Source organism: Tribolium madens, unplaced genomic scaffold (assembly GCF_015345945.1).
Source record: "Tribolium madens isolate multiple individuals breed KSU strain unplaced genomic scaffold, Tmad_KSU_1.1 Scaffold_91;HRSCAF=231;Tcas5.2_LG7, whole genome shotgun sequence".
Classification (NCBI taxonomy): domain Eukaryota; kingdom Metazoa; phylum Arthropoda; class Insecta; order Coleoptera; family Tenebrionidae; genus Tribolium; species Tribolium madens.
This window is the reverse complement of record NW_025401063.1, coordinates 3,212,045-3,223,350: the sequence shown is the minus strand read 5'-3', so window position 1 is coordinate 3,223,350 and position 11,306 is coordinate 3,212,045. Positions and strand designations below refer to the sequence as shown.

The 11,306-nt window shown below is 31.2% G+C and overlaps 2 protein-coding genes across 9 annotated transcripts in view; one reads left to right on the top strand and one right to left on the bottom strand.

The window, feature by feature from the left end:
• LOC123012136 (putative uncharacterized protein DDB_G0287457) overlaps window positions 1–1,509 on the top strand; it is a 4,898-nt gene extending 3,389 nt beyond the window's left edge. Inside the window, exons 4-5 of one of the 2 annotated variants that reach the window (XM_044409945.1) lie at window positions 256–1,347; window positions 1,393–1,509. In XM_044409945.1, the coding sequence (XP_044265880.1) occupies window positions 256–1,347; window positions 1,393–1,463 (1,163 nt within the window). In that variant the 3' untranslated portion in view covers window positions 1,464–1,509. Of the gene's footprint in view, window positions 1–255 lie in introns of both variants that reach the window. The other variant, XM_044409944.1, reaches the window with a different exon arrangement.
• A 99-nt stretch (window positions 1,510–1,608) lies between these two features.
• Window positions 1,609–11,306, bottom strand: part of LOC123012137 (CREB-regulated transcription coactivator 1-like) — a 22,340-nt gene continuing 12,642 nt past the window's right edge. For 4 of the 7 annotated variants that reach the window (XM_044409951.1, XM_044409946.1, XM_044409949.1 and 1 more), the window contains 7 exons: window positions 10,391–10,510; window positions 10,155–10,337; window positions 9,939–9,944; window positions 9,584–9,646; window positions 6,769–6,988; window positions 3,386–3,586; window positions 1,609–3,341 (listed from right to left, as the gene is read on the bottom strand). In XM_044409951.1, the coding sequence (XP_044265886.1) occupies window positions 3,393–3,586; window positions 6,769–6,988; window positions 9,584–9,646; window positions 9,939–9,944; window positions 10,155–10,337; window positions 10,391–10,510 (786 nt within the window). In that variant the 3' untranslated portion in view covers window positions 1,609–3,341; window positions 3,386–3,392. The remainder of the gene's footprint in view (window positions 3,342–3,385; window positions 3,587–6,768; window positions 6,989–9,583; window positions 9,647–9,938; window positions 9,945–10,154; window positions 10,338–10,390; window positions 10,511–11,306) is intronic. The other 3 variants (XM_044409947.1, XM_044409948.1, XM_044409950.1) reach the window with 3 other exon arrangements.

Genomic DNA, 11,306 nt, shown 5'->3' with positions numbered 1-11,306 from the left:
CCTATGCATTGACTTAACTAAAAAAAATCCTCACGTCCGTGGACCAAAAAGAAAAACTTAAAAATTTAGAATTTTTCTCTCGCACTATTACTTAGAATTGCGTGATAATTGTAGCACAGAAAAAAATTTGCCAAAAGATCTCAAAACTAGAAACTCAAAGCTTCAAAATGMTTTTTTTTAATCTAGCGATACCACCATTTTTCAAATTGWGGAAAATTTTTTGTTCCTTTAATTAAACACTGATATTTTCGGTAGGGAATTACGATGACAAGAAAATCCGCGACTTGAAAGCCACCATTCGCCGCTTAAGATCAGCCAACCCCCACGACAACGAAAAAATCGAAGAAGAACTGAAGAACATCCTAGACGACATGGGCCTCATCGAAGACGAAGAAAGTCACGGAGTAAAACGTGAAGCAACCGATTCACTAACAGACCAATCAGAAAACGAAAGAAACAAAAGAGACGACTGTAACAACAACAATAACAACAACAATGCCAACAGCAAACCGGCCCAAAACACCGCCACAGACACACAAAGAAACGAAAAAACTGACACTTTCAGCCACCCCACTTTATACAAACGAGAATCGGATGAAACCTACCGAAGAAAAAGGCAAAAAAACGAACTCGTTGATAATCTAAAAGACTCGGGGGACTTGATGCTAAGTGGGAACAAATCGCCGCTAGCTGCAAGCTCCGAGACAGCCAATCAAGAAGCTGATAAAGAAGCAGATAAGAGGTCATCCGATGAGGAGGAAGACTACGAATCGAGAATCGAGCGAGACATTCAAAATAAAATCAATTCATTGAAAGAAGAGGTAAAGAGACAAATTGATGCTTTGAAGAAGAAGCAAGACGACGATGATTATGAAGAAGACTACCAGAGGAAGAAACGTCAAGTTTACGATTCCTTGATGAATGAAGAAACTGATCAGGTGAATCCCGCGATGAATCCAGAGAATGAACTCAAGCCTCTAGTGAGGAAACGAAGAGAAACTGAGTCTTTTGACGATGAAAAAACAAGAATGGAGAGGTCTCCCGATTCTCGCAAACAYGAGGAATACAAGTCCGAAAACGAAAAAGGCGAAGAAGGCGGGGAATTGCTGGGGGATTTTGATGAGGGTGCAGTGGCAAAACGAGAAGTTTTTAATCCAGAGTATGAGAGTTTGGATGAAGGGTATGACAGYAATAAACGCTCGGGGGTTCCCCTAGATTACGAGAATTTTTTCTATAACAACTATTTTTACAATGGCCGGGCCAAGAGGCAAAATCGGGGGCGTTTCGCCCCCTTGAGACCAAACCGGTGGAATTCCCGATTTCGGAGGAGGATTAACGAGGATCAAGGTATGGGTAATAGGCCCCAACAGCTGAGTGATATGTCTGATTTAGATCTTTTTGGAGCGTTGCCGAAAAGTTACGATGGGGAGTTGTCAAGATATAAGCGGGTCAAACGGAAGTGATTATATTTTTTAATGTATTTTTATTAAAGATATTACACAACTGTAATTTTGAAATGTTTATTACACAAACATTTGATAAAGAATGACCTCTCGAACTGATAAGAGATATGCAACACTTCAGGCACGTTGAAATKAAACTCGCAAATGTTTACAAATCATGAAATATATTTTTAAAATTTAAAAAAATAACAACGAAGCATGCAACAATTGACGTTTGTGTCTGAATAAGATTTAATCTAAAATAAAGTATGTATATAAATCTATCAGATATTCAATGGCTAATATGTACAAAAGATGAGATAAGGTAAGTTATGAACGGTTACTTTAACTTTCATTAAACGAGATTTAGTCGATATAGCATTTAGAAAACCTAATGATATATCAAGTACTTAAAAAATATGTACAATTTGCTACATCGAACAAACCAGTCAACTATCATCTAGAAAAAATGACTTAGGTCCACTTAGTTTGATCTTCACACTTTCAATTGACTACAAACATAAGCAAATATACAAAAGTGTCTTTTATGAACTCGATAAATGTAGTCAGCATTCCCATAACCCTCTACAACAAAAAAGATTCTCACTTGAGCACTGAAAAAGACTTAAATTTGACCAACAAATAATTTTAAGCGAAATTGACTCTGAACACAACGTTGTTGTCACTTAAAAGTCAAATGTATTTACACTTAACACAGCTGGGATATGGGTCGTTTCTCCACAAAACGAATTTAATTAACGCAAATCCAGTTTACATCACTGTACAAAAATGATATGTTTTCGACTATTTGTCAGCCAAATTTAGTGAACCGATTTGTGAAAATACAACATTCCATATCTGCGACTAAATAGCACCAACACTCTACGACACACCTTACAAATACTATTCTAGAGACGTTAGAACAATTGGATTTTACAGAGATAATTATTTGCTTTAGAACATTGTAATATTGAGATTCCTTAATGAAAATTTGTCGTTTAAATCGTTGAAGGGAGATGAAAAGAGAGCCATTCATATATTTGAGTATGTGTATGATATACGGATTTAGTTCTACGGAATTCTTACATTGTCCAGTTCGTTTCGTGTTTAATTTAATGACTCACATTGTTGAAAATTACAAAATTTAAGTAAACGGTGTGGACAATATAAAAATAGGGTTCCCTTTACATTAACTTGTGCGCTTCTATGCTAATCTGTACACTCCAATCCAATTACTTAACGAAACGAGAATCATACGCAAAATATAAAAAATTAAAGTACTTCAACATATATTTTCAACGTAAAATAATGATTTAAAAAACCGATATTGCACTACAATGTCACTAAAACATAATTGGCTACCCATTATATACAACACTAAGTATTTTAAAACGATGACTCCCTGTAATTAAGAGAAATAAATAACGAAATCACCTTTTTAAAATAGTCGAATTACGCTTAATAAAAAACTAAATTAAATAATTTGTACAAACACCTATGCATCTAGTTCTAGTACAGATTTGTTTATATTATATAAAAAACATTGCTGAGGTCTTCATTATAAAACTTTTGTGCTTAATTCTACTCCTAAAAGTAAAAAAAAAATAAAAAAACAATTCAAAGTGTGTATTAAAATTCCAAAATTCGTTTTAAAACAGTCTAACTGTTTTTTCAGTCTTTCGTAAAAATGTTCCTATATTTTCCAAATCATTGCAAGCTAATATCAAAAAACGCGAATTTCTATAAAAATTAATTGAAAAACAGTACGTGAAATACCGCCGCACCTCCAGCATTATTACCGCTTCTGGGAAATCACTAATCTAACAATCACACTTAATAGATTTTGTGAAATGCTGTCTTTTGACAATAAGAACCCACTGAAAAATTGGCAGTGAATTTCTGAAAATCAAACGTTATTAGAATTCAAACGTGCTGAAAAACACACCACTGTTATGATCGATGCAACCTGAAACCGTCCTCCACCCCGTCCGGTATAAAATTCATGCTGGGATCGGTCAACATTTGAAGTTCGTCGAAATTCAACGGRTCGAGACTCTCCCGGAGCGATTCTTCCGAGAAAAAGTCGTTCTCCAATTGCTTACTCAAGTCTTGTCGAGATATATCGTCCGTCGCTGATGAAAAATCTGCAAAAAATTACAGTGAAAATCAGTGGCGGCTCGTGACAATATCTACTGAGTCGGCAGTAAAAATTTTGGTACACTCTAGTTGGTCAATATTATTTAATTATAAATAAATATATAATAAATTTGATCACATTTCCTTTTGGATTAACCACTTCCTGGATTGTGTCCATAATGGAAATTATTACCTACGTCACCCTGCTACCTAACACCTAACTGAAACTGAATTAACTGATTTTCTTATATTAAGTTTGTTATTTTAACTTTATGCGTGCGCCAGCAGGATGCACTAGAGTTCCTATATTTGAAGAGTTGGGACACTGAACGTCAAACCGAGCCAATTTTGTATTATGTCCTTTTTCATTAAAATTTTTCGTAGCAACTAATGTCAAGTTTATTTCAAAAATTATTAAAAAAAAAAATATATCTTCGTTATTATAGAAGATACGGATTTGAAATAAAGACATTGTACAGGCACTTTTTACGAGGAATTTTGTAGTTAACTATTTTTTTCAGTTATTGGTTTAGCCGTAATAAGATAAACTTGTATTTTTTTAAATGGAAATCATAGGCGGCTATGGCAATTTTAAAAAGCTTATTTTTTTCTGATCTAAAAAAAATATATATTTGTAACAAAATATTTTTTTATAACTATACTTAAAAAGTGAAATACATATTTTGTGTGATAATAGTTGGCCATGGAAAAACTATTTCACTCCAAATGTGTAAATAATAATCAATAAGAGTTTTGTGAACTGTAAAATAGATGAAAAAATATATAAAATTATAAAGATTTAAAAAATACGATACGTTAGAAGTATTGAACAAATATCCGAGCGCCTCAGAACAAAATTATTACGTATTTTTTAAAAAATCCAAAAATAGGAAAAACAAATGTGTCAACAGTCAACACAATTAGAAAAAACATTTTTTTGATGATCTAATGGAGGTAGGATAACGTTTCACATACAGGGTTATTCATAAATATGAAGCAATATTTGAACCTCAAAAATGACCTATAAAATGATGTTAATTTAAATAATAACTCGTGTTCTATCTCTACTGACAAGAATTTTACAGCCCTCGGAATGTGGGTATGGAAATTTGATTTTTTTGTAATAACTTTGGAACTATTTTACCAAATATTATAAAATTTGGAACATTTCCCTGTGACAACATACCCTTTAAACTGGTAATCACGCAAACCGCACTGCATCCACTCAATTTCCGGTTCCAGAAGTTGCAGGTCACATTTTCTGTGTTTTTCCATTTTTTTGCTCTCTTAACACCAATTTTTTATTGCCCAAATCGATAGAGTAATCAATTTCGAATAAAAAACGCATAACCTTTAATACTCCTAAAATGGACCGTTTCAAAGATATTTTAATTTAAACTGAGGACTGCACAACACTGAAATCAAAAAATAGGGATTTTGAATGGACGATATCCACGGTAACAAATGACCATGGTCTCTCTAATCGCTGTCAGGCATCTGTCAACTTTGACATTGGACGATTATTAGACAATTAATCGAAAATATTTAATAAAAGAGTTTACCTCAGATTCCAAACATAACTTAGAATAAATCCAAATGGATCTCGTAGCATTTAATTCATAAAAAATTCACAAAAATTTATCGTCAAAGTTAACAGATGCCTGGCAGGGATTTATGTGACCATGGTCATTGGTTGCCGTGGATACCATTTATTCAAAATCCCTATTTTTTGATTTCAGCATTGTGCAGTCCTCAGTTTAAATTAAAATATCTTTGAAACGGTCCATTTTAGGAGTATTAAAGGTTATGTGTTTTTTAATCGAAATTGATTACTCTATCGATTTAGGCAATAAAAAATTGGTGTTAAGAGAGCAAAAAAATGGAAAAACACAGAAAATGTGACCAGCAACTGCTGCAACCGAAAATTGAGTGGATGTATCCCGTTTTCGTGATTGGCAGGGATTGTCACAGGGAAATGTTCCAAATTTTATAATATTTGGTCAAATAGTTCCAAAGTTATTACAAAAAAATCAAATTTCCATACCCACATTCCGAGGGCTGTAAAATTCTTGTCAGTAGAGATAGAACACGAGTTATTATTTAAATTAACATCATTTTATAAGTCATTTTTGAGGTTCAAATATTGCTTCATATTTATGGATAACCTGTAGACGGAATTTGGGTATTTGAATAGCCATATCGTCATTTTTGTGTCATATAAAATATATTTTATTGAAGAATTAAAGCGGCTTTTTTTTACAACACTCTATGTGTCACTAGAAGTTGCAATGGTAATGTTAGCTTGTTTAAAAACAAAGAAATGTTATTAGTCGCCAATAAGTTGATTTACAATTTATTTTGCATCTTTTTCATTACTTAGTACTTAGAAAACCCATTCATTAGTGACACTGGTTGAATATAATATAGTTTAAATCCTTTTGGTTGAAGATGCAACATTTTTTCATGGCCAACTGCGAACAAAAATCAAAGATAATTTTTTGCTAAAAATGTATTATAATAATTTGTTGCAAATATATATTTTTTAGATAAGAAGAAAACAAGCTTTTTAAAAATGACATAGCCATCTATGATTCCCATTTAAAAAAATACAATTTTATTTTACTACGGCTAAACAAACAACTGAAAAAAATTGTTAACTACATTATTAAATTCTACGTAAAAAGTGCCTGTATAATGTCTTTATTTCAAATCTGTGTCTTCTATAATAACGAAGATATGAATTTTTTTAGATTTCGCTAAAATGTCAATTTTTGTCTATAAGTCGAAAACAAAAGACGATAGCGGGATGCGGTTTTAACCAATATTATTTTCTCAAAAAATGAGCCACAGAATGTATCACTCGTTTTTGGCTAAACCTCTTAGTTTCGGAGATTCCCTATTCGGTCATCCAAAATGCAGCATCCTGTACATGTCAAAATTGATCCTCGGAATCCGACGATGGTAAACACCGTCATTATTAACTTTGATAAAAAAAAATAATTAAATTATGATTATGTAAATTCATTGTAGGTACGTAATAGGGTTCCAAATAAAAGTACTCGTAAATTAAGATTAATACTAAATAGAAAACAGAACTGTAAATACTAGATTAAACAAAACGTAAAATAATTGAAATAAATCCTGAAATCCGTTTTATGCGAAAATGATAAACGACTAGTGTGAGACTTACCAGTTAATATAATATCGGGTATACTGGTGGGAGTATTTGGTGTGGTATGCAGACTTGGCGGATAAACGAGTTGCGATGGTGATGTACTGTAATATCCTGGATCGGATGTCAATTCTATACTACCAACTGTCGACACTTCTGGTACAGTTTGGGCATGCGTTGCTGTTAACTGACCGGGAGATTGGTCTACATAGGATACGCTACTAACAGGTGGGTCCAACTGACAACACAAAAATTATGTTACCTTATTGATACCTCATTTTTCAGCGGCGACTAAGTTAAAGCTTACACATTTCTGGATTTTCGATACAAAGAACAGCTGAAAATATAGGCGAGACTGTGTTTTTATATACAAAAAAAAACGGTTGCTGTGCAAAAAGCATTAATTGTTTAAAAAGCAAGCAAGTTCTTCAAACTAACTGAGTTATTGCTTGGTTTATTTTGCTTTTGTTAGGATAATTTTTAATAAAAAAACAACACTTTTTATAATTTTTTAAGGTCATAGGTCTCTTATTTTTCGTTTTCTCAAGCACGCGGTGTAACGAAAAGAGTAACCTAAGATTTCGCAGGTCAAAATAAAGCGATTTAACCCAACTTACCTCTATACCAAGTTGRACCGTTTCAAAGTTAGAGGACGCCTATGAAATTATGATTTTTTTGTTTAAATTCATAATTAAATACATTAACTTACACAAACACTAAAACTTATATTTTTTTTAATACAATTTTAAAAACAATAATAATAAATGGCCAACGTCCAAAATTTTAACAGTTAAATAATTTTTTTTTCAACTTTTGATATTTGAATTTTCCGCCAGTTTTCACCAAAACAATTTCAGACTTAAACAATAAAAAGCTTTAATTGTTATTTTAAAAATAATTGTCTTGTTTTTTTATAAGTATAACCTGTTTTTTAAAATATGTGTTTCAAAGTATTCTCATTTTTTCATTTTTGTTTACATACATAAACCAAGTTTCACCGACTTTTGTTCACTTTTTATTACCGAAATGTGCCACTGAGATAAGTCAAGTCAAAGTAACTTTTCAATAATTAAAGTTATTTTATAAAATGTGACTGATTATTTGCCACATTTTAATGCAAAGTATAGTTGCATGAACCAAATGGACAAATTAGTTTGATTTTTGGTATACAGATGAGAAACTTATTATTATAATCATAAGTTTTGGTTTTCTCTTAATAATTGAAAAAAATGATAGTAAGTTCCTAAAGTCTCATCTACTTAAACTATTTTTTTACTCTACAAGCAAGGCCGATACAAAAATTTTATAAGATGCAAAAATTGTTTAAAAATAATGTACCTTTCGAATAAAAAAAGAATTACGCCACTCGGATTACGCGTAACAAAAATATGGCTTAAAATGTATCAAGTTGTTAATAACAACAATAAAAATAAAAGAAATAGCACCAAAACATGTCAAATTGCCTGTACTAAATTTTAACTTTTTTTTAAAAACTTTTTAACTTTTAAACGGTGCAACTTGGTATAGAGATAAGTTGGGTTAAATCGCTTTATTTTGACCTAAGAAACTTCAGGTTACTCTTGATCCCCATCTTTTCGTTACACCCTGTATTTAAAAACAAAAAAATAAAAGTAACCAATTCAAGATATTCTATTAAAATTCCTTATACAGTCCAAGTCCAAGGCCTACAAACTTTTAGAAACAACTAGAAAAACAAAATAAAAACAAAAATTTTCCAAAAATAAAAAGTAATTCATCATTTTTTGATTAAAAATGGAAAAATGGTAAATTTTTATTAATGATACTCCATAGGACTTAAAAAAAATTGAAAAATGAAAAATATTCCTTGATTTTAGGTTTGTTATTGCGCTATGCATCTAGTACCGGGTGACTATAAATGATTGCGATTTTTTACTTCAAGTTGGTGTAAATTTAAAATTTACAAACTTTTTTAGACTGCTGATTTACCCGTTACCTGAAACATTCTGATATAACAAATTAGAAGGTTTACCAATAATTCAGTGTTGCCAATAGATTTTTTTGCCACAAACATTAAAAGTCACCCGGTATATAATTAATTTCTCAAATGAAATATTACGAGTAATTCTTTTTAATTCTTAAAATAAATGTTTACGAACCGTATGACTAGAATTACTCATAATTACCATAATCAGCTGTTCTTTTAATGTATCTCTAGCAATTGCATGTAATAAAATAATATCAACACTGACAATAATAATAAGTATAATGATAATGAAAATATAAATAAAAATGTATAGTTCATGCTTAAGAACATAATACCATTGCGAGCAAAAATTTGTTCCTTTGTAAAATCTAAAGTATTTTTTTGCCCACCGTTGGTAGAAATGTATGATCAAAATATTTTTAATGCTTCAATTTAGCTAGTGCGACATTTTTTTTTCTTTTATTTTGATCATACCCATTTGAATGCAAATGCATCTATGTATTTAAATAATCCCATTCCAATATTTATTATTTTGTCATTTTTAGAATTGTGATTGGAATTGGAATACGTATTCAATTACTAAACACTATTGTATAAAAAAAAATGAAGCATCATGCTGAAAAAGTTGAGCTGTTTAATGAAACTCTGTATAAACCTTCTAAGAAAAATAAGTACACAACAAAACCTAAGCACTAGCTCCTTAAAACGGTCCTTATCCACACATCACGTGTTTCTGAAACAGTATTAGATTGAAATTGGATGCAAGACCGTTCAAATAAAATTGATAAAGAATAAGCCACATCGAGCAGAAAATGTTAGTAAGATAACGAAATAACCGAAGAAAATTTTGATAGTAATGTTAGTCACCTGCAATTGTGCGCTCCAGGTGCAGCCTGACTCCAATAGGCTAGCCACCAACTGCGCCCAATCCTGACAACATGCGTATTATTATTAAAAAAAAAAAACAACACATGCGAAACAAGTTTTAWAATTTCATCGGATTGTAGTGACTTTTTTCTACATTTTTTTTTCCTTCATCACTACAGTTTCTATTAAACAGCACAACAGACATTTAACTCCTGCTCATCTTCCAATTATTCTAATCTAAAATTACCTAATGATGGACTCTATTCAGTACTGCTTACATAAAATGTATGAAYTGTATGAAACATTTTGATGTACATGTTATGATCTGTGACATCGTATAACAAACATGACTTACCACTCCCTGTTAGCACACAACAATATAACAATCTATTATTACAGACTTACTCACAAATCAACAAAAATACAAAAAATAATAAACCGCCTCTCAATTACTCTACTACCTTTTCTTTTTCAATAATTTTAAGTTCTAATCGTAACGTCCTGTTTGTTATTATGAAAAAAAATGCCATCAATGATGAATGAAGCAAACCGATGATTGGTTTTTACTCACCATCGATAATTGTTCGAAATGTTGTTGAAATTGATTCGCTTGGTGTTGATTGAATATATTATTATAATCGTTCGGCAGTGGACTAGGTGCTCCAGGACTACAAGGAGCCGAATGACGTCCCCCTAAACTAGGCGATGACTGGGGACTCGGTCGTGGACTTCGATAACCGGACGCTTGTGGTAACTAAAAAACGCAAAATCATAACGTAATTAAAAAAAAAATAGTATGTGACATACCGTTGGAGAAGGTGAAGTAGGTGGGCATTGTTGCTGATACATTCCCTGAATTCCGGTTAATTGGGTAAGATCAGTTCCGTCTACTAAGCCAGCTATACTTTTATTATTCACCGGCACATTCTGAAAATTTAAATTGATTAGTTAGAAAAGTTAATTAAGTCGAATTTACATTAAAAAAAATTTTTTTTTCAAAAAATCAGAGACTGGTTCGTGGGTACGAAAATCTAGAATCGAGCTGACATTGTTTTGAAAAACAAGCCTTCATAATTATTATTAATTTAAAATAGTTTTTAAACTAGTAAATAACTTTTCATTTTTACTTTTTTATTATTTAAAAAAATATCATAGTTTTTGTTTATGAGTTTGCGTGCATTTTTATTAAAAAATAAAACGACGTACAGGGTGTTCAAAAAAGATTGTAAAATATTTCAGGAGATAATAGTATAGACCAAAATAAATAAAAAAAGTCTTAATAAACATAGGTAAGCAAAGTAATGGTTTTGGAGATATCGAATAAGAAAAATTTTAGAATTTTTACTAGTATCTATTTTGTTTGAACAGATTGCAAATAATGTTTCAAAAAACAAATAATTTTCGATATCTCCGAAACCGTTACTTTTCTTTGATTAATTTGACTTTTTTTTGTTTGTTTTGGTCCATACTATTACCTCCTGAAATATTTTACAATCATTTTTTACCACCTGTATAGTGTCCCCGGATAGGTGAAAAAAATTCTCTATTGAAATTTTCATTTTTTGGGGTTCGACCCTGCTTGGTTAAACATTAACTTCTAACATAATATTAGTTTCGAAAAATCAAGTAAGCCTTGAAAATAAAAATATTTATATAGCAAATACGACAAAAAGTTATTAAGAAAAGTTGTTTAGAATCAATATTTATTCCCCTATACCAAATT